The 23905-nt window shown below is 40.4% G+C and overlaps 1 protein-coding gene across 1 annotated transcript in view; it reads left to right on the top strand.

Moving 5' to 3' along the window:
- card11 (caspase recruitment domain family, member 11) overlaps positions 1 to 23905 on the top strand; it is a 221073-nt gene that overhangs the window by 136764 nt on the left and 60404 nt on the right. The window contains exons 8-12 of the mRNA XM_048609736.1: positions 7303 to 7482; positions 9817 to 9865; positions 12979 to 13058; positions 17665 to 17777; positions 19461 to 19481. Coding sequence (XP_048465693.1) covers positions 7303 to 7482; positions 9817 to 9865; positions 12979 to 13058; positions 17665 to 17777; positions 19461 to 19481 — 443 coding nt within the window. The remainder of the gene's footprint in view (positions 1 to 7302; positions 7483 to 9816; positions 9866 to 12978; positions 13059 to 17664; positions 17778 to 19460; positions 19482 to 23905) is intronic.

The raw sequence follows: 23905 nt of genomic DNA, 5'->3' as shown, positions 1-23905 counted from the left end.
ATATAGGACAGATGTCAGAGGTAGGTTCTTTACTCAGAGAGTAGTAAGGGCGTGGAATGCCCTGCCTGCAAAAGTAGTAGACTCGCCAACTTTAAGGGCATTTAAATGGTCATTGGATAAACATATGGATGATAATGGAATAGTTTAGGTTAGATGGGCTTCAGATTTCACAGGTCGGCGCAACATCGAGGGCCGAAGGGCCTGTACTGCACTGTAATGTTCTATGTTCTATGTTCTATGTTCTATGTTCCTGCTCCTCTGATGCTGCCTGGCCTGCTGTGTTCCTCCAGCTCCACACTGTGTTGTCTCTGACTCCAGCATCTGCAGTTCTTGATGTCTCGGACACATAAATATTGCTGCTGTTGTTACAACTAATGGTAGCTACACTGACCTGGAGACTTGCTGTCATGGTATGTCACACTGTCTTGTGTCTTCCCCTCATATCCACTGAAACACATGTACAACCCCTCTATGACATCTACTATCCAAAACTACACCTAGATCAATCTTACTTCTGACCTGTGGACTGTTCTCCAGAAAAGATCTGTGGCTTTTCGGTTCTGATCAAAATGGCTAAAATGCTGACATTTTCCTTTCTGGACGTCACTTCTTAAGAGATTTTTTTTTCTCTCTGATAATTTCAAATGCCTCTCATTTGTTTTATGGTCTGTATGTGGAACTTTAAACATTCACATTTCAAAGGCCTCTATTATCTTCCGCAGCTCATTGTATATTGATCAGTTTTCTGAGCTGTACAGAAATACGGGTAGAAATGAGACTCTTATGAGCTTTTCATTGTTGCAAACTTGAGTTTTCTTGTTCATGTATCTTCACAAAATGCTGGCTGTCTCCATCCTTATCCTGGCATTTAGCATCACATCAATCATCTGCTGTTATCATTCTTCTAAACAGACAAAACTATCTGCTGTTGCAATTTAAAATGTTGCAAAATACTTATTTTTTGCACAGTATCCCCATTTCTCTCCTATTTAGCAGAGATGATAATTTAAAAATTAGGCTGAACACAGAGTCTGTAATGTAGCTGATGCATTGGGCGGTTTGGTGGCACAGCCGTTAACTGTGTTACCTCACGGTGCTAAGCATCCGGGTTTGATTCCATCCTTGGGCAACTGTCTGTGTGGACAGTTCTGCCTGTATCTGCTTAGGTTTCTGCCAAGTGCTCTGATTTCCTCCCACGATCCAAAGATGTGCAGGTTAGGTGTACTGGCCATGGTCAATGCAGGAGACATGGTGGCAGAGTTGGTATGGGCAAGATACTCTTCAGATGTTTGGTGTAGACTCAATGGGCCAAATGGCCTCTATCTGCACTGTAGGGATTCTATGAATCTAAACTGAACATTTAGAGTCTGTGATGTAGCTGATATATTGAGGGTAATTTTAACTTTACCTGCCCATTTGGGATACAATGAAATGTAATATTCGCCAGAGTGTTAATCAGCATTTGACCTGATCCCATGGGTTTCTGGCCCAGCAAATAGCTCTAGTTACCCCTAATGGGTAGTTAAAGGACGCTGATATCCTTTTTGACAACATTGTATTTAACACTTTCAGGTAAGCTCAACAAACCCAAACTCCAGTTTTCTCACTGACCTCTGCACATCAATAGGAGAATAGTTAGTATTCTATTGTGTAGGTGCTGTGTGAAGAAAATGCCTGTGTTGTAAGCTTGCTGTATTAAGCTGCAAACTGTGGTTCTGTGATGGAAAACCTATTGATGTCAGCAGCTCTTCATGAATGAACCCCCTCCATTGGTTGGCAGGCTGTCTTTTCATCTGCCATGCATGTGGCATTTGTGGGATTTTCTAAGAGTCAGTCAAGGGCAAATATTATTGTTGGGAGTCTTGCTGATTTCCTGGTTTTGTCTCAAAGCTGCAGAGAAATTACGCCACAGAAATAGGATTTTTGACCCAAATGGTCTGAGCCATTACTTAGGCTTCACAAAAAGTTTCTTTCCATCTGAATTGTTCTAACCATATCTGCACATACTTCTGTTCCTTTCTCCCTTGTGTATGTTCCCTTTCAATGTGACATTGCTGTTCACCTCCACTGTTTCTTGTGCTAAAATGTTATCAGGCAATGCTCTCAAGCATTTTTAAAAAAACTGCTCAGTGTTTACAGATCATCATTAACTATATAATTTCCGATTTCTCTGATCCACCACAATTTGTTTTTAGATTATCCTATCTGCCTCCTCTGCCCTCAACCCCAACATTAACTACAAGGAGCTCATAAACGTCTTTGCTACCAAGATTGAGAACTTTAATTCAGTTCCATCTGCTACTTCCTTCCCTTTTCCTAGGCCACTTCTTGTATATTCCCTTTGCCCAAATGCTGAATTTACATCTTTCTCCCTTTTCTGACTAGTTTGTGGATGAGGTCCTACCACCTACTTTCCTGACTTTGATTCAAGCAAACTGCTGACAATTGACATTCTGTTCTCGGCTCCTATTTTTGTTGACATTATTAGTCGTCCTTTCTGGTCTGGTTCTGAGTAGCTTTCCTTCAAATTTACTGTTATTATCCATCTGTTAGAATAAAACGTTTGATCCCTTCAAAGTTGCAAGTTGCCTTCCAATGCTTTCCCAAGTCCTTAACTGCTGTGCTACTGCCCAGATCCACTCTCATCTCTCTGAACTTCGGTGTGTGAATCCCTGAAATAAGGTGTTCACCCATATATATGATAGTACCAGACCTGCTCTGAACAAAGTCACAAATTCGATCCTGTATGGCTATCAGAAAGGTAAACTATCTCTCCTCATTCTTCTCAACTGCTCCCTCTACCGATGACCTGTCCCACTCTCCCACCCTCCACTCCCTGCTACTTCACTTCCAGATAATGTGCTGACGTAAGAGACGGTTTCAGAGCAGGAAAATGTCAAAACCCGTTTCATACAAACCAGTTAATAGGATACAACCACCAGCATTAAAAAAAACACCTAATGCGTTCCTAATGGAAATTGGTGATCCAAAAAACTCCAATTAGATGGAACCTGTTTATATCAATGGACATCACATTAAAACTAAGCTTGATGCAGGAATGTGTGCCATTGTTTTATCAAATTAAATACTATGACTGAAGAAATGGAGTTACAATTGTTAGAGATGAAACTACATGATCCAGATGGCCTAACTCAGGTATGCTACAAACAACCCTGCATCACAAAGAGAGTTGAGAATGTGCACATGATTTACAATCAATATTTCTCATTCTTGAGCCTGCACACATGTCTAGACCTGAACAAGTTTGTGAGAGCAGGAGGTGTTCAGTTTGTTTCAAGAGACAGTGAATAGGTCAAGAGACACCAATTTATGTCCAATCCATTTAAAGAGAAACCAGTCAGGGAACAACTGGACCAGGAGCAAATTGCTGTCATTCAACAGGCAAGAGTTACTCATTAAAAGACATTCAGAAGACTAAGGGTTCTCTAGATAAGGATCATCTAGCCCTTGAATTTGTAAAGTCAGAGACTTGGGGGATGATGGATTAGTGGTAAATGTAACTACGTACATGAATGGACAAATATTAAGAATCGGAAGAAACCTTGGTTGAGATATCATATAAGGTAATAGTTCTGAGAAGGTTAATGTTGGAGACAGCAATAATCTTTGATGATGATGTATAATCTTGGGTGGTGAAATTGGAAGAATAGCTCTGGATCTTGAGAGGAATGGTGTGTCATTTATGTCATCCAATGGTCTTAGTAGCAATGTTTAACTAGATAATGTAGCTTGTGTGTCATCATGTAATGAACTTCATCTTGTAGTTTAAGAAGAGAATTTTCTTGTTCAGACTCATTTGTAATTGTTCCTCTACCAATGTAAGCCAATTAGGATCTGAGACCCAACCAATGAGAGAAGAATGGTGGCAGTATTCTTGTACACTTGGATACCACATCAACTACTTGCTAATAATGTGTCATCCACTCCCTATTACACTTGGTATGATCCATGGCCATATACCTGTCATTGATGTTAATGAGCTTTGATTGGTTAGCTAACGGAAAACAGTAAGTCAGTGTAGATGAGTCATTTTTGAATTGGCAAGATGTGATGATTTAAGTACCAAGGATCCGTGCTGAGACGTCAAATATTTACAATTCAAATCAATGACTTGGAGAAAGGGACCAACCCCTTCACAAGCCTCTTTGCCTCCTGACCTCTCTTTCCTCTTTTATGATTGAAACCTACTTCTTTGATCAAGCTTTTGGTCACTTGTGAAAGAAGCTAACATAGCTCTAAAAATTGACAAAGGAGGCATGTCAAAACTGTAATTGCCTTTAGGCCACTTTACATCTTAACAATTTGGAAAGAAGAAAGAAACAAAATGATATTTTTAATGTATAACTAATACACTAGACCATCACTTCCCCAAAATGTTATCCCAACAGCATTCTCCCATTTTGAATCCCAAGTTGACTGCAGGTTACAAAGGTAATCTCCAGACTCCAGATACTGTACACAATCCAGCCCTTCTCTTTTCATACGAATACTCACGCTTCCTTCTGTGTTCCCAGCCAATGTTAGATACTTTGTCCTTCCTCCCTCTGTCTGTTCAAATTTGATTCATAGTAAAAGCATTTAAAAGTAAGTTAATAAATTGGAAAAAAAAGAGAAGCAATTAAAGCAGCTACAAGTTGGAGCTCAGGTTTAGCCAAAGAACTTTATGAAATCAAATTAGTTCTCCTATTTCCAGAATTTGATTCATTAGTGAAGGTGAGTCATTCAGTGAACAGTGCTCAGTGCCCTGAAAAGGTACTCTGTGTGCCATAGCTTTATAAAATTGAAATAAATGTATTTTGAAATTGGTATTTCAGTTCCCTGCCTCCCTCTCTTCCCTTTGGCTGCACACTAAATGTGAGAAACTCTGCAGCCCTTCTGCAGCTGCTGACAACAGTGCCACCTCTGGTCAGTCAGTAAACAGCAAGCCAAGGATGCCCGAAATCAGTGAAATTAGATGTTAATGTTAGAACTCCTATGTTTTGCAGACTGTGCAGAACATAAAAATCTGTACAACTGATAGAGAAACATTAGTAGACCATATGTGTAAGTTATTTTGCATGTGTACACTTAGTGTAATCTACAAGGTACATTTTTTAATCTTCAGTCTTCCAAATTTAATTGACACAAGCATGCGTCACAAATCTAAAAATTGTCAGAAATGATTAAAACATTAAGCAGTGTTTTATTGTTGTTGTTTTTGTTACCAATGTGTACATCACAGTGCATGCAAGTATTTTCCGAAAACATTCTATGGATTTGATAGATTACTTCATGTTGTAACACGATTATAACCTATTTTTAATATTAGATTTTCCATGGCACCCCATCCACCAAAAGTGCACAGTGGCAACACTGTGGAACATATGCCATAAAAATAGTATATTTGTGTACCGTATAAACATTTCCAGTGATATTTGTAAATCTCCCTAAATATGTGCCCCCCGTCGCATTCCAGAACAGTGACGATATTTAAAAGACATTTGGCTAGCTATACAAATAGGAAAGGTTTAGAGGGATATGGGCCAAACACAGGTCAGTGGGACTAGTTCAGTTTGGGAAACTTGGTCAGCATGGGCAAGTTGGACCAAAGGGTCTGTTTCTGTGCTGTATAACTCTATAAAGGCAGCACAGAATAGGGCAGCAATACACAAGATGGGTGATGGGCTGCCCAACATTCAGCTCCTCACCCCCAGATTATCCTGACTCTGACCACCCCAAATGCCTGACTGACTGTGTCCAAGCTCCTGCACAAGTTGCTGAGGCTGTCTTTGACTTACTGTGCCGAACACCACCACCACCACCACCCCAAACCCCCACCCCCTTGAAACAAAACTTGGCCGAGGCCAACTGACAGATGTGACAAATGTCTTTTCTTTGTATCTGAGCTAAATGGCATGGCAACACAGAAGTAATATGAGCCTTGAACCTCTGGGTGAGGGGGCAATGCGCAAAAAAGCAAGGCAGGGCAGGGATGCTGTGAGCATCCAGGTAGGCACAGTGAGTGAGCACATTGACCGTGAATGAAGAGTCCAGATGTGCAGCAGCATTCTAAGAGGATTGGAGATGTGGCATGAGGTTTGTTGGAGGCTGGCACATAATGGATGCCAATGTCCATGGATGTGAGATATGTGTAGCTGGTGCCCATGAAGAGTGCCGTGAGATGTCGGTGCCCAGTGTCCAAGACAGAGATTGTTTGGAGCAAGCTGAATCTGATCTGTACCTGCTCTAAGTTTCTTGTCAAGTTTTCATGAGATCTGTTTTGGTGAGTTTGGTAATACAGAAGGCTGAATATTAATGAGAGGAGTTGGGCCATTAACAAAGCTTTCAATAAGCAGTACATGTTTGCTGTTTGTGAAAAGCGGAAAAGTGGTGCGAGTTGATCCTGGTATTGAGATTGACTTGTGCTGAATTTCACATTTGATTCTCAGACTCTTGTAAGATTCAGTTGGCAATATAACAGAATGCAGACTGTCTGGCTCAAAAATACTTGAAACTCATTATGGTTCTAATAACACTTTTCATGGAGCACGCAGTTGGAAAGTTAATGTCCAGAACTTCTCAAAAGGTGGCATTAAATCCGCCACTCTCACATTCACTCCTGCAAGTGATCTCTCATTTTCATTTAGAATCATCCATGGAAACCCATATCACTTCTAAGGACAGTCCTGAATTATGCATAATTCATCCTGAAGTAAGGATTCATAGTGTACGTAACATAATGGTCTAATTCTCTCTGCCTTTTAATTGGAGAAAATCACTTCATTTCTTCTGTAGTCTGAAGTCGAGTTCTGTAGCATGTATTTGAAGAACCAAAGAAAGGGTATAAGGATGATGAGCTTGATCTCTAAAAGAAAACCAATCCTTTCAGGAAGGACAGTTGAAGGTCCTTTCTCTAAAAGATAAATGGACTGCCCAGTGTCATGAGTCATTAAAAAAGAGACCCACGTCTACTCCTGATCACGATTCAGCAACCCTCACTGGAAACAGTGAGTGTTTACATTTATTTATGTGTCAGTCTGTATTTTCACATAGCTATGTGACTAAGATCCTGCGTACAATAGTGCTCTCCATAATCAAAGAATTGAGTGACGCTCCTTATTTCTGATAAGATATAAAAAATGATTGGCTGAGTATTAGAGGACACCTCGATTTGTGTGGAATAATTCTCCGGTGTATGGAAGGAGGTGAGAAAAGGGGAAACTTTATGGGAAAGATGTCCCAGAAAGAAAAATGTCTTTTTAGATTGATCTAATCCTCTTCTTTTTCTGTCTGCTTGTACAGAGCCTGCCACGGAATATTCCAGTCACTGTTATCTCTCAGACTTTGTGTCATTCCTGTCAGAAGAGGAACGGACAAGAGCAGGCGAGTTCATCAACATCAGAGGAATCGCCTGAAGATAATGAATTTTTTGTGCAGGAGCCACGACTAAGACGGAGACCAAACCTTAAAGTTTACGGAATTGTATGTAACTATTAATTTATAAGATTAGCAAAAGAAGGCTTGTGTGAAATTCCTATTCTTGTCATATAGAAGATCTTCAGTGGACATGTTGTAACTGAAGTGTTCAAAGGTCTCATTATCATAAAATAAGAACTCTTTTTGAGTGATTTATCAACAGCAGGTTACTGTGACTAACTCGTCTTACTGCTGCTTTACTCCCGACACAGCTGCTGTGACAGGCATTCGCATCGTTTCATTGCAATTCTGGCTGAATGTCACCACACAGCACAATGCTAGCTTTAGTAGGAACTGCAGATGCTGGAGAATCCGAGACAACAAGGTGCAGGGCTGGATGAACACAGCAGGCCAAGCAGCATCATAGGAGCAGAGAGGCTGACGTTTCGGGCCTAGGCCTATGATGCTGCTTGGCCTGCTGTGTTCATCCAGCCCTGCACCTTGTTGTCTCACAATGCCAGCTTTAATTTGTTTTGATTAGTGATCTATCAAGAATATGTAATTGCAACTAACCTGTACTATAATCAAGAAAAAATATGAATTATCTAAAAATGAGACTGGACTGCAGTACAGTATCCTCTGGACATTGGGAGATGATCAGCAATGGTGTGATCTAAGCAACTTACTCCTGTACTTAGGGCACAAAATCACAGAACTGTCACGTCTCAGGTGGAAGGTTATTCATCCCTCCTGTCTAAACTGGCTCCCTAAGTGAGCATTTTGCCCAGTGTCCTTTACTTTCTCGGGGTCAGTTAACAGTTAACGTTTCGGGTCCGGTGACCCTTCCTCTTTCGTACTCTCCCTAGGCCACACATTTTCCCTGGTGAAGCTCATAGGATGGACATCAGCTCCTGTGTTATCACGTATGTCAGCTTTCCCTGGTTCTTATGAAAGAAACCCTTGATTTCCACTGGACTCCACTCCATGCAGCAAGATTGAAATAGGAAACTTAGTACAATTTGTGGTCACAAACACACAGCCTGCAGCTCCAGGCTTCAGCTTGCTAAAGCTGAAATGTAGCCAGACACATACTCACTCATTTTAAGTTGCTGAAAGAAAATCAGACACTGTTTCATTTGTTCCTCTCACACCTAGTGTGGGTCACTTTGACTTTGCGTGACGATTTTTTAAAAAAATCAACTTCTATGGACTGTCAATGGATTTGATAATCAGGAGAGATCCAAAATGGACAATCTGAATTGATATTGCTTCTGTCTTGGTTACTGAAAGTCAAAATTGCCTCTAATGCATTTATTTCAGTCGTCATGTTTAAGCTTACTGTTTGGTTCATTGTGTTTGATATAAGAAAGCGCAGTCATTTCAGTTATTCACGTATTGTGCCATTAATTTCCTTTACAGAAGCATAAAAGCATAGTGCTCATTGAATCTGCACCTGCATGTGAGGAACACCTGACCTTCAACCTAATCCCATTTACCAGTACTGGTGATGCATTTTCCTAACCTTTTCATGTTTATACTATTAACTGTCTCTCATTTTCTTTTTAATCACTTTAAAATCACATTTCCCCGATCACGTCTCCGTCCCTCTTGTTCTCATTTTTTTTTTTTGTGCAATCTGTTCAATTCTGGTTTCTGTTATAGTGTCTATACCGGAAATGCTAGCTAATCTGTTGCTGACTGATCTGCTAAATGATTCCAGATTTTTCTGTTTATGTTTCAGATTTTCAGCAGTTTTAGTTTTGTTTTCTGCAGCCTTCTCCTGACCAGACACTTCTGTTTTCCCAACCCTACTCTTATGATGAATTACAAGTCAGCCAGAATACTGCAGCCTTTGTTCTTATTTACACTGAAGTCTGAATCTCCATTACCTGTGTCTTTGCTAAGTTCCACTGGTTACTTGGAGCTCAGTGAATTGTCTGAGTTTCGCCATAATCTTCAAACCCTTGAGTCTTTGTTTCTGCCAGACACAGCCATTTCTTAGGTTTGTGTTTTCCGTTTCTCCACCACTGACTTATTTTTATTTTCCTGTTTGTTCTTTTTATCAGCCAGATTTGTTTGAATGACTATGCATCCATATTTTGGAACTCCCTTTTACAATATTTGTAACACTTGACACCTCTCTCTTTCTCTCCTACTACAAAAACCACCTAAAATACCAGGAGACCATATATAGGAGACCCTAAGTTGCTTTGGTTGTTGGCTGGTTGCTAAATAATTGCGCCACAAGTGTTTCCATGGTGTGCACATTAAGATCTGTTCCTTCTTTTAAATGTTAAATATTGCAGTGAAGTTTGATAATGAAATATGCATGTGCATGCTGCACAACATTCATTTACAATGTATTCACATAAATGTCCCATTTTAAAATTTTTATTTTAGGGAAGACCGAAATCTCCATGCACGTTTCCCAGGCAACAAGATTATCAAGGTATGTAGATGACAAAATAAACTTTCCAGTCTGAAGATGTGTTTTCTAAGACTTCTAGCAATTAGGCTCTGCATATGTGGCCTACTGGCTGTTGAGACTGTCAGCCAAGAAAGTGAGGTGGGATACACCAACTGTGTAAAGAGACATTTTCATCAGAAGATGTATTCTTTTCTGGTAAAACAGAATGCTTAACCCCAGATACTTAGAAAACATACGAAATACTTCATCCTTGTGATTTCTTGAACTGTCTTTGATTGTTTGGGGAAACGACTTTACTCCGTGTTGGCCTTGGGCAATTTCTCTGTATTTTGCCTCAACCAGAAGGTTTTTGTTCATTAATGCTGTTGTGGCACTCATGGTATGGTACAGGCATGATGGATCAACTTGTCTTTTCTTGCCTGTCAAATTTGGATGCTCTTATATTCTTTTAAACAAAAATGAAATGGTAAGTTTATTTTATGTGTGGGTTCTTGTCGCTCAACCATAAACCTAATCTGAATTGGTGCTTGAAAAAAATAGGCTTGGAATTCCACATTGGCCTAAGATATCCCTTCCAGATGCAATTCTTCATGATATAAGTGTTTTAAGTTTTAAAATGTGCATCATCTGAAACAGGTGTACAAATGTTTAATGCGTGTAAGCTCTGGGTCACTGAGCTTGTACTTAAGTTGGTCAGTGAGGGGTGTGAGCGCTAATTTACCTACAGAGTTCAGAAATGCAGAATTCAATTCAGAAGTCACACTCCAGAACTTTGGGCACCTGGACAGCAATGATAAACAATGGTGGAAATCGTCCCATTTCTGCTTTGCCTCTTGATTTTCAGACAAGGGAGAGGAATCCTTTTACAAGAACAGGCTGCAAAAAGAAACGTAAAGCAATTTTGTAGAAAGGTTACATGTGAAACATCAGCTTTTCTTTCTATGGATGGTAACTAGCTTGCTAAGCATATCTACCATTGTCTTTTTATGATGTAGAAATAACAGCTCAATCAACGGATCATTTAGCCCCACATGTCTGTGCCATATTTTACGCTTCAAACAAACTTCTTCCTCCTACTCTTCACTTAATTATATCCTACTGTTCTTTTCAATATCACTGAAGAATCAACCAATTGCACATTTAATCTCTTACAATATCCCATGGTCTGAGGAGCATTGTAGGCAAAACTTAATTTTGAGCCACATCAGGAAATATTGCACCAGATGACCAAAAGCTTGCTCAAAGAGAGAGATTATAAGGAGTATCTGAAAAGCTGGCAAGACTAAGAAAAGAGGCTAGTAGGTTTAGAAAAAGGAATTCAAGAGTTTAAGACCCTGACAGATGAAGACGCAGATTCCAAAGATGGGGCCATTATAATTCGAGATACTTGAGTCTAGAATACAGGAGTGCTGATATCTTGGAGGGTTGTGTGGCTGGAAAAATGGAAGAGGAACGTCTTGGTAGGGATTTGAAAATAAGGATGACAAATTAAAAATGAAGGAATTGTTTAAATGGAAACCAGTGTAAGTCAGAGAACTGCAAGGACAGTGGGCAACTGGGATTTGCTGCCAAGAAGAAAATGGGCAATAAAGGTTTGGATGAGTGCACATTTATGGAGGGTAGAAAGTGGGAGGTTGACCAGGGAGCATTAAAATAGTCAAATCTAGATCAAACAAAGGCATGGATAATAATTGCAGCAGTACATGAGCTAAGACTGGGGTCTTAGTTGGGCAATGTTATGAAGATTGAAGTTAGTGACAACACAACTTGGGCTCAGAAACTCATCTTGGGGTTTTATGATGGCAAGGTTGTGAACACTCTTATTCAGCCTCAGGTAGTAAGCAGTGAGAGAGATGAAATCAATATTTAGGAAACTGTTTGTAGCGGGGGTAAAAAAAAAGGTTTCAGTCCTCACGGTGTTAACTAGAGACAAGTATCTTGCTTCCCCGAAAGTGAACCTACATTATTCATCTCAACCTACTTTGTGGTCCTGAGTTCTGCATTCTAAGCACTTCTGGCCAGAGCATTACTCCTGATTTTTTTTAAATGTATATTGAATGTTTGGTTGTATGTTCCCATTGTTTACATATGTTTAATTTTATTTGTATTCTTAGGAATTTTGGAGAAACCTACTTTAATCTAGCTTTACATACACGTAAACAAAAGCACAGTAGGTATTTATCTGTAGCAATCTCTTGCGCCATTTCTTTTTTAGAAAGATTAAGATGCTACATTAAATGCATATTGGGTGGTCTAGCTGAAACTCTGATTCCAAATGGTAGTCATGGCAATGTTAGCAAGAGATCAGAGCTGCAAAATAGATTATTCTTTTAAAAGGAATCACTGGAAGGAAAAAATAAATTAGCACAGATTGTTCAGTCAAGGTCCATGCATCAAATATCTTTGTTTGTAATTTTAATTATAGAGGGACCTGCTTTAAAGGGGACACTGGCTTTCAGAAAAAAATGTTGGGAATACTTACTCCATTTGTATGCAGACATGCAATACAAGGTTATGAAAGATATTGAAGCAGACATTTAAAAACTAATTTGCTGAGTACATTTTTGAAAACTTTGCCCCTTTAACCCTCCATTCTTCAAAACATTTGCCTTTAAGAATATAATCACTGTAAATTATCTCAGAGGTTCTTAATACTGTGGACAAAATGTTGAAAACGACACGTTGTGATTATATTTCAGGCTATTGAGACTACACTAATTAATTTGAAATTTGAGAAGTGTCCATTGAAGTATGGTTGATGACTTTTCTAACAAGCAAATTTGCCTTACATAGTAACCTATAGAAGACAGTTGACATGTTTTGCTTCAAAACGTGATGAAATCTGCCCAAAATTCTGAAAGTTTGTTCTTCTCTCAGATATAAAAATTACCGTTTGAATCAAATGGTATTTTGGTTTTACAGATATTCTGCAAATCATGTTTTTTTTGCTTTTATTACTTGTTAAACTGACAAAATGAGCAGAGTGATGATATAATGGATTGAGATAAAAAGAATGGTGGCAGCTTATATATTGTGCTCCCTCCTCGTGACATATTATGACCGCTTCGTGCATTGACATTATTGTCTCGTGTTCCTGACGTTTGAACCCCTCTTCCCATCTTCAACCTATTTAGATGAAGATTTGTCAGATGTCAGCAGCAGTAAAATGGAAACTCCTAACTCCATTAATGGTTGTGATCCTCTGAGTACAATGGTAAGTAACTTTGACAGCTATTTATAACCTTGTTTGCGCATGTTTTATCTGTTGGTTGTGTTAACCCTTTGAGAATAATTCTGGCATCAAAACCAACATTTCTATGGTTTGAGAAATATTCTGATGGAACTGTCAGAAAAATAAAACTAAATACAAAACAATTGCCCATGACTTATCTTGGTTGTTTAGAGTCAGTAATACAAAATGCCCTAATAACATCTGTAAACCACAAAAAGAATTCAATCACCAGAAATTCCCCTCAGGAAACTGGATGTACAATGTAAATGGCAGTTTTTTTCAATTTTCCACCAAACTCATGCTGACCAATCAGGAGGAATTTACTGGAAATAGGCATAAGTGCGAGGAAGTATATTCTTGTGAAGGGTGCAGCTGAAAGAGATTCAGTGGTTTTAGCTGATGACACATTGAGCATGCCCCAAATATTGTAGGTCAGGCATCAACAAAATAAATATAACAAAGTAAAGATATATGGGAATCAAATAGTCAAAACAGTAGAGAATGGTAACATGCAATTATACAGAGTCTTTGTTGTCCAGTGTGTCCCAAGGCTGTTCACACCTCGGTGTAAGGAAAATTGGTCCTACATTATTAGTGTAACGACACTTCAAGAAGTACTTAATGATAAAATATTTTGGAATGAAAGGTGCTTTAACGGTGCAAGTTTGTATTAGTTTAGAAAATTTATGACAAGTAACACTTTTTTTTTCTATTGATAAAGAAAGGAAAAGACATGACTTTTTTCAAAATGTTTTTCAGTACTGTAAGATAACAGAAAAAGGTGTTGGCTATATTAAGCTAATCTTTTATTGTTTGTGTTAGGACACCAAGACTAATGCAGTATACAGCAAAGTCAGGATTAATTTTTTTATTGCTTGATAGTTTCTGTTCTAGTTTATGTGAATCACAAGCAAAAAATCCTCAGGCAATCTATGAAAATGGGCAGCAGTGAAAGCTGACCAGCAATTAATAGTTGCTTTCCAATGACATTTCAGTTGTATTCTCCAGTCTTTGTTTTACCACTTCCCTCCTCTGTTTAGAACTCAAGATTCTCTTCTATCTGTACTGTGTTTTATAATGAACAGGGAGGGCAGATGGAGAGATGAACTTCTGTACAGAAACAGCATAATGCAAGCAGTTTTGTTGTCATTATGATCCAAAATAAATGTTGCTGACTTTACCGACATGTTTCGGCAACCCATTTGATGAGCTGTTTTGGAGTGGATGTGAAGTTGGTTTGCCAATCAAACAGACAGTTTTATGTATACTGTGAAGAATGAGTAGTGCAGTTCTACCAATTTCCCCTGAATGTAAGCCCCTTCATGTAGGTGGGGTCAGATGGCCCACATCATAGCTGGTGATTTTGCCTACATGAAGCGTTGTGTGTAACAAATATGGAGCATTGAAACTTGAAAGAGAACAACTGAAACTGGGAGGTGAATGGAATGGATGAAATGGTTATGACAATGCATCTGCCCAATTAATTTGAAATGATTCAATGTCCCTTGAGATCTCAACTTGAACTAGAAACTTAAATTTTAGCCAGCTGCTTGGTCCGACAGTTACCATGCGCTTGAGTGATTAGTCACAGTAGCTTTTGTGCAAGAAAATTAGTTTCAGGATCCAATTCATCATTTTCATTCTGCCAAAGTTCACTTTGATTCCAAAGTTCATGCTGCTGTCATTAGTTGTCTGAATCATCATGCTGTGCTTGCTACAAGCATTTTGCCATTCCCTGCCTTGTCAAATTCAATCTTTTGACAGGAGTTCCTGTTTATACTGTCGGTGTTTGTTTGTGCTAATGCTATCGTGAGCCATTTTCTTGGCTGTTTTCAGTGGTGGATCACCATTGCCTGCTTCACGCATTCTTAAAAGGAAAACAATCTAGTAAAGGTGCAAGAATTCAAGTATTTGGGCAGCATTTAATCAGTGAATGGAACATGAATTCTCTCCAAAGCCCCTGGGTTTGTTGGAGCAGCATGTACAGGTCAGAAACAGCTTCCCAAGAAAGCTGAGCCATTTCTGGCATGCCACCCGCTTCATCTCTCAAACTCAACCTGACATGGGAAACCAAGAGTTTTGCTCGCACCTAAATAAGTCCTTCTGCCACCTTTTCCTGCCTTTACAGTCCTCGTTAAATACTACCCAGAGAGTCTGTCTAGGCCACATCTTAAATTCTCAGTCTGTCTTTCCTTCCTGAAGACTTCAAAGAAAAAGAGAAGAGGTTATTAATGTTTGATGGCGTAAAAATTGAAGGAAGTTAGCAGATGCCAAGATTTCCACATAATTGAGAAGTTTGTAAATCTGTTATGAGTCCAGGATCTGCCTTTGGGCAAAACCTAATATGATGCTAATGAATCCACTTTAGTCATTGTACAGATGATGGGCATCCCATTCACTCAAGATCTTAAAGTGATCTGAATTGATTCATTTCAAGTGAATTGATTCGATATCTGCATTTGTGCCAGGCTATTTCAGATTGACCCCTGCCTGTACCACTGAAAGAAAATGCAGTGAATGTGCAGAGAAATGGAGGAAAAATAAATGCACCGACAAAGACCAAGACCTGCAGCAACTTGCATGGCTAGTGCTGAATGACTGCCAGATAAAGAAGTTGCAGCACAAAGTCACCTCAGGATGCAGAGGAGGTACAGGAGTTTGAGTCCGTCGTTCTCAATGCCATTTCTTCCGGGTGAGGATATCCCTGAACTGTGCCATCTGTTGGAGGAGGACTTCAAGCCTGGTGAACGTCAAGCTACACCAACTTTTTATGCAACTGGTTGTTTCCAAGGAGTTACGGGGGAACCTCTGTGAAATCTTTCAATCCTCAACCCACAAAATTTTCCAAAAGGCTGTTACTGCTGTAATTTGTGCCAGATCACACCACACATTTTGTTTGCCAATGCCAATGTCAGTACTACAGCCTGGCAGTAGGTTTTGCCAACATTTGGCTCCCCTAGGTGCAACGCGCTACAGACCGTGCCCAGTTCGCATTATGTGGCTGACTGCATCAAGAGAAAAGGCTTCCATTCATTAAATATACAAGTCATCTGTGATCAACAGTATCACAGCTTGGAAGTCCTGCATCAAATGCTGTGCAAATCAACATGATGCCTATATCCTTGACACTGTCAGGTTCCTGCTTCATTTTCATTCCAGTATGCCTTATAAGGATGGTTATGAGGGGACATGAGATACCCTCTGCCACCAGGACTGATAACTCAGTTGTGCTACTCCCTGACTGAGACCGAATGTAGATACAATGCAGCCCAATCTTCTGCAAGGCTGTGGTGGAGCAGAGACAGGCTTCCTAGTGATAAGGTTTCAATGGCTGGATTGGTCTGGAGGTACGCTCCAGATAGCGTGCAACGTTATCTTTGCATACTGTGGCTCTGCACAACTGGAACAGAGAAAGAAAGGGATGTGATGAACGCTGAAGAGCTGGGAGAATGGCAGCAGTCTTCTGAGGAGGAAGATTGAGTAGGAGGAACATCACTTTCAGATGATAGAGTGGTACAGCTTCAGGCACAACGAACCAGATAGGAATTAATTGAATCAGAGATAGTAGGAACTGCAGATGCTGGAGAATCCGAGACAACAAGGTGCAGGGCTGGATGAACACAGCAGGCCAAGCAGCATCATATCTGCTCCTATGATGCTGCTTGGCCTGCTGTGTTCATCCAGCCCTGCACCTTGTTGTCAGGAATTAATTGACCCTCACTTCCACAGATGTGAGCTGGGTTATGTTATTGTTCATTGACTGCGAATTAGTTGTTCAAAAGGCAAGCAGTTTCTGTTTCATCCCAAAAAAAATGCATTTTTTTTGTTTTTTTTTAATCTTTGCTTTTCCTGTAGTTCAATAAAAGTTAATGTCATCACCTGTTTGAAGGGTTTACACTATGTGATGCTCTCATATTCAAATCTGACATGATATTAGGCTACACTAAGCATTTGGGAAAAAAAGTAGCAACGCTTCAGTCAGGGTGCTAACATGGTATGGTGCTAAGGATGGGTAGCCTGTGTAACCTGAGTCTTACTGCTACAGTTGCTGTGACAGATGATTGTGTAAAATAGAAATACATTTACAATTGTGTGATTCGATTTCCAATGAGACGTCATCAGCCGTGTGCCCTCGGAGACTTTCCTTTTTGATATCCTTCCCACTGCATGTACTATGAAGATCTGTTCATGGCTGGCAGTATTTGGCCTGGAGGACAGCTGGCCTTGAAATATGGCACTGAGTGTGAGTCCCGAAAGGTCCTGGCACAGATGAGTACTTTTGCTGTCGCAGAATAGTGCGAGTGCTGTACCAGTGAGACGGTGGGTACACATAGTGAGGTGAGCTGCGGAGAACTCACTGGAGCTCACTGAGGGAAACTATCCATGAAATTCCCTGATATATTTAATCGCTGATCAGAAATAATCTGTTTTTTAAAAAAAAGTTATCTTCACCTAAGTGTCCTTAATGCAATAAAAAGAATCGACCTGTTGTTTTAAATTAAAACATGTAGCTTCCCAGTACAATGACTCACTTCTGATTCAACTATGCAGTTCAGAAAATTTCCAGACCCTGTTCTTTGTGTTATAGCAGACACTGAGGCCCCGATTCCCCAGTGTTATGTCAACTACCCCTGAACCACCTTGCAATGATTCAATTCTCCGAAGGACTAGAGAAGAAGACCGGGAGATGCCACATAGAAGGTAAGACACTTGCCATTATTAGTTCTGCAATGAGTAATATCGAAGGGCATCATAATTTAAGACAAATTGTCCCTGGTAAGTGGGTACCACTGCACTATTCTTGGTGTATCCCATTCAATTGCTGTTCCTTCAATAATAAGGAGGGTAACGGACCACAGGCTCCTTGCAACCTTTCTACACCTACATGAGGCTGGTGCCACAACAAATATCATAATGGATTGTCAAAGAATCAACTAATCTTGAAGCAATTTTCTGGTTTCCCAAACAGCTTACACAACTCTGTTTGGTTCTTGTTACTTTGCTCCCTTCTCAAGATTCCAGTTCTTTTGAATATTGTTTAAGTTTCCCCTTCTTGACGCTTTCACAGAAACTTGTAACTATAGAACTCCTCACCTCCCCTGAATCATCCCAACAGCCTCTAAATCCCACAGTCATCACTTCCTTCTACAAACAAACATTTTTCAATTCAGGTTTGCTGCGACCTGATTGCTAATTTAAATAAATTCTTAATTAACCTCAATATTTTTCTTAACTTTTCAATCTTGATCATATCCTGCATTGTGGGTCTAGACCCTTCTCCCGCTTATATTAAATGATATACTTTTAAATAACTTGATTGAATTAACTAGTGTGCTCTCATTAAACTATCACAGTGCATTCTTTTCCTAAGCTTTGAGAAGCAATTAAGTTGCTTAACAGCAAGTTACTACCCAAAACAGTACTCTTCAGCAAACCATTGGCATCCTTTAATTCTAACTGGATGTACACTCATTGATAAGAGTAGAATCATCATTAAAAGTTGAAATACAACCTTTCCCCCATATTTTGACATGAGAAGGTATATTTTCATTGATCTGTCTATTATTTATCCCTGTTAACTGTGGATGTTTGATCTAATTCTACATTGAAACTTCAGGACTAGATATCAAGCTTATTTATAAGCTGAATTTCACTTAGGATATATTCCTCTGCTGAAAATTCATGTAAATTTGAATTTGTCCTTCCTTGCATTCATTTTAGTTCTTACGAGTAGGTTGTCTTGTTTTTATTACCAAATTTACAACATTGAATAATGATTAGATTTTGTATTTTCATTCCCATTTTTCTGACCATCCAATATGTAATGAGAACATTTTTTTAATGTAATTGTAATGAATATCACATTTGGCAATGTTGGAATGAAAGACTGTACCCTGTGTTTGTTATCCAGTGTCAGGATCAAATATTCTCAAAGCTTCTGCACCATTTTTAGATGCAAATGAAAGCTGTCTCACTCGACTTCAACAATGTGTCTTTCGCTAAAGCCAAGATGTGCTGCCTCCACACCTCCAGTGTGACACTCCTGCCCAATGCAAAACATAGAATGACAATTTACAAATGGGTTGTACTGAATTATGTTAGTGTCTCACACAAGTGAGCTGAGATTACCCACATTCAATTCAAGTACGGTCCTGACAGTCAGTGGAGATGAAATATCTTTTCCACCTGAATTGAAACTGGGTTTACAGGTGCAAAGGGACAGTGTATGATCACACTTCACCACCTGATTCCTAAAAGTAAATTCAAAAATCTTTCAATTTGTGTAATGACTACATTTTCATCTTTTATGTAATCATCTAGTCATATGGTTGTTCTGATTTCTTTCCTTCTCCCCCTCACCCACCCCAACACCCCCTTCCTCAGTGCCCGTTTGAAGAAATACAGGTAATTTCTCATGTAACTGTCCTGGTTTTGTAACCTGCGTTGCCCTGTTGCAAATGCTTGTCACATCCCTTGTGTCCAGTGTCACGTTGTGTTCGTAAATGTTTGGCTATTTTGAAGGAATTTCCCACATTAGTTGCGTGTTCAATACAGACGTTTATTATAAACCTGGGCGTGTAACTTTCACACGGCAGAGCTTTGTCCTGCTTGTTCAGGGAAGGGCACATGGGGAGCACAGAGAGGGAAGGATTTTGGTAGAGTGTGCTATTTGGCCAACATGCAGGAAAGGCACTAAACCGGGAAATGTCCAGTGCCACCATTTCTGTTTGAAGTTGGGAATTGCGCAGCATTACAATTCACAAGGAGGCCAAAGTCAGGCAACAGAGTTTACTAGGACCTGCAAATTTAAACTATGTTGGCTGACCCCAAAGATGATTGCAATTATCCCACCTCCCCTACAGCAGCTCTGCCTCTGAGCTTATGTACCTGTGTGAGAGGTGATTTGTTGCTATTGCCACTTGTGTTAGAGCCTATGCATTTGTTTCCATGGTGACTAAACAGTGTGAGGTCAGCTTAATGTGCAGCTGGAAAGAGTTGTCATTTGTTTTGATTTTTGTGATTAGAAAGCAATATTTCATGTTAAAGAAAACATAGCCCTATGTGGTAGCATTTTTTTGCTGCACAGCATTCTGCAAGTGCTATCTTTGATATGTGTGCGTCTTGTTCTGTATTGAAAAAACATTTTAAAATCTGTGGTTTTGTCGCTGTTTCTGGCCACTGTTTTCCTCCTTTTTCTTCTCTCCTGAACGTGGTGACTGCTTGCTGAGATAATACTTAGTGGACAACATTTGCCCTTTAGTGTAATTTCCCAGTGCTCATTAGTCATGTCTTAACTTGACAGTGGCAGCAAAGTATTCTATTGGCATTTCTGGTTTCCAAGTCATTAATTAACACTAGTTGGAAATGCCACATCTTCTGACCACAAGTAGCCTGACTGATCTGCTGTCTGTCACTCCATCAGGGCTTTTGTGATGGAGAAGCAATCTATAAGTATACAATGTTCTTTTTATTTTAACATCCACTCCAAAGAAGCATTTACCAAAACGTTTGGCCAACATAATTAAACCAACTGTCAAGCACACCATTGGCAATTTGTTGCTTTGCTGTCTGAGGACAAAGCTAATGAGTTGTCTTGCATATGTAGATTAAAATTATGATCCTGAATGTCTGTCCTCCAGTCATAAAGTAATGATCCAATTGAGAACTCTTCTCACCTATAAACCATGAAAGTGAAACTCAAGGAGTTGTCCTTAAAACTCTAAGTTTGGAACAATCCTTTCACAGATTCTTTTACATTGTTAGTTATTTCAATTTTATTCAAGTGGTGGCCAGTTTTTTTAGAAATCTTATCGGGGCGGCACAGTGGCTCAGTGGTTAGCACTGCTGCCTCACATCACCCGGGATCCGGGTTTGATTCCACCCTCGGGCGACTGTCTGTGTGGAGTTTGCACATTCTCCCCGTGTCTGTGTGGATTTCCTCCGGGTGCTCTGGTTTTCTGCCACAGTCCAAGGATGAACAGGTTAGGGGGATTGGTCATGCTAAATTGCCCGTAATTTCCAGGGATGTGCAAGTTAGGTGCATTAGCTATGAGAAATGCAGTGATAGGGTTGGAGAAAGGTCTGGGTGGGATGCTTTTCAGAGTGTTGGTGTGAACTTAATGGATTGAATGGTCTGTTTCCACACTAGGAATTCTATGTTTCGACTAATTAATGATATAGGAACTTTTAGAGAATCAATGAATGGATTTAATGTGGACAACAGGGGTCCATCCACCAGCTGAGTCCTAGAACATAGAACCGTACAGGACAGGAACGGGCCCTGTGGCCCACGATGTTGTGCCAAACATAGTACCAAATTAAACAAATCCCCCTTCTACCTGCCCTTGGTCCATATCCCTCCATTCCTTGCAAATTCATGAGCTTATCTAAAAGTCCCTTAAAAGCCCCTATCATACCTGCCTCCTCCACCACCCCTGGCAATGGGTTCTAGATTCCTACCACTCTCTGTGTAAAAGTGCTGTGCTATCTTATTTTTGGGAATACCAGCCGCATTAAATGACAGTCAAGGACCTGACATGAAAATTAGAGCTGGACCATTCAGGAATTATACCAGGAAGCACCTTTTCACACCAGATGGAGTTAAGAACATAGAACAGGACAGCACAGTACAGGTCCTTCGACCCACGATGTTGTGCCGACCTATTATCCTACTAAGATCAATCTACCCTGCATCCCCTACATTTTACTATCCTCCATGTGCCTATCCAAGAGTCGCTTAAAAGTCTCTAAAGTATCTGACTCCACTACCACAGCCGGCAGCGCATTCCACACGCTCACCACTCTCTGTGTGAAGAACCTACCTCTGACATCTCCCCTATACCTTCCTCCAATCACCTTAAAATTATGCCCCATCGTAATAGTCATTTCCGCCCTGGGGAAAACGTCTCTGATTATCCACTATCTATGCCTCTCATCATCTTGTACACCTCTACCAAGTCACCTCTCATCCTTCTTCGCTCCAATGAAAATAACCCTAGCTCCCTCAACCTTTCCTCATAAGACCTGCCCTCCAGTCCAGGCAGCATCCTGGTAAATCTCCTCTGCACCCTCTCTAAAGCTCCCACATCTTTCCTATAATGAGATGAACAGAACTGAACACAATATTCCAAGTGTGGTCTAACCAGAGTTTTATAGAGCTGCAGCATAACCTCACGGCTCTTAAACTCAATTCCCCTGCCAATGAAAGCCAACACACCATACGCCTTCTTTACAACCCTATCAACTTGGGTAGAACTTTGAGGGATCTATGGACGTGGACCCCAAGATCCCTCTGTTTCTCCACACTGCTGAGAATCCTGCCAATAATCCTGTATTCTGCATTCAAATTCGAACTTCCAAAATGAATCACTTCACACTTTTCCGGGTTGAATTCCATCTGCCACTTCTTTTCCCAGTTCTGCATCCTGTCAACGTCCTGTTGCAACCTACAACAGCCCTCCACACTTCCACAACTCCACCAACCTTCGTGTCATCAGCAAACTGACTAACCCACCCTTCCACTTCCTCATCCAAGTCGTTTATAAAGATCACAAAGACCAGAGGTCCCAGAACAGATCCCTGTGGAACACCACGGGTCACCGAGCTCCAGGCTGAATACTTTCCATCTACTACCACCCTCTGTCTTCTATTGGACAGCCAGTTTTGTATCCAGACAGCCAAATTTCCCTGAATCCCATGCCTCCTTACTTTCTGAATGAGCCTACCATGTGGAACCTTATCAAATGCCTTGTTAAAATCCATATACACCACATTCACTGCTCTATCTTCATGTATGTGTTTTGTCATATCCTCAAAGAGTTCAGTAAGGCTTGTGAGGCATGACCTGCCCTTCACAAAGCCATGCTGACTATTTCTAATCAAACTGTGCTTTTCCAAATAATCATAAATGCTATTTCTCAGAATCCTCTCCAATAATTTGCCCACCACAGAAGTAGGACTGACCGGTCTGTAATTTCCAGGATCATCCCTATTCCCTTTCTTGAGCAAGGGAATGACATTTGCCACCCTCCAATCTTCTGGTACTGTTCCAGTGGACAGTGAGGATGCAAAGATCATTGCCAAAGGGGCAGCAGTCTCTTCCCTCGCTTCCCGTAGTAACCTTGGGTAGATCCCATCTTGCCCAGGGGACTTATCTATCCTCATGTTTTTCAAAATTTCTAGCACATCCTCCTTCCTAACAACAACCTGTTTGAGCATTGCTGCCTGTTTCATGCTGTCCTCACAAACGTCAAGGTCCCTCTCACTGGTGAATACTGAAGTAAAGTATTCATTAAGGACCTCCCCTACCTCCTCTGACTCCGCACACAAGTTCCCTCCACTACCCCTGATTCACCCTACCCTCACTCTGGCCATCCTCTTGTTCCTCGCATAAGTATAGAAAGCCTTGGGGTTTTCCTTGAACCTACCCACCAAGGTTTTCTCATACCCCTTTCTAGCTCTCCTAAGTCCATTCTTCAGTTCCTTCCTGGCTACCTTTGTAGACCTCCAGATCCCTGTCCGATCCTTGCTTCCTCAACCTTAAGTAAGCTTCCTTCTTCCTCTTGACTGGATGTTCCACATGTCTTGTCATCCAAGGTTCCTTCACCTTACCATCCTTTCCTTGCCTCCGTGGGACAAACCTATCCAGTATCTGTAGCAACTGCTCCCTAAACAACCTCCACGTTTCTGTCGTGCATTTCCCTGAGAACATCTGATGCCTATTGGTCTCTGTAGTTCTTGCCTAATAGCATTGTAATTCCCCCTCCCCCAATTAAATACTTTCCCATACCGTCTGCTGCTATCCCTCTTCATGACTATAGTAAAGGTCA

Source organism: Rhincodon typus, chromosome 21 (genome assembly GCF_021869965.1).
Source record: "Rhincodon typus isolate 14 chromosome 21, sRhiTyp1.1, whole genome shotgun sequence".
In the NCBI taxonomy this organism is placed as follows: domain Eukaryota; kingdom Metazoa; phylum Chordata; class Chondrichthyes; order Orectolobiformes; family Rhincodontidae; genus Rhincodon; species Rhincodon typus.
This window is presented reverse-complemented; position numbering and strand designations above follow the sequence as displayed.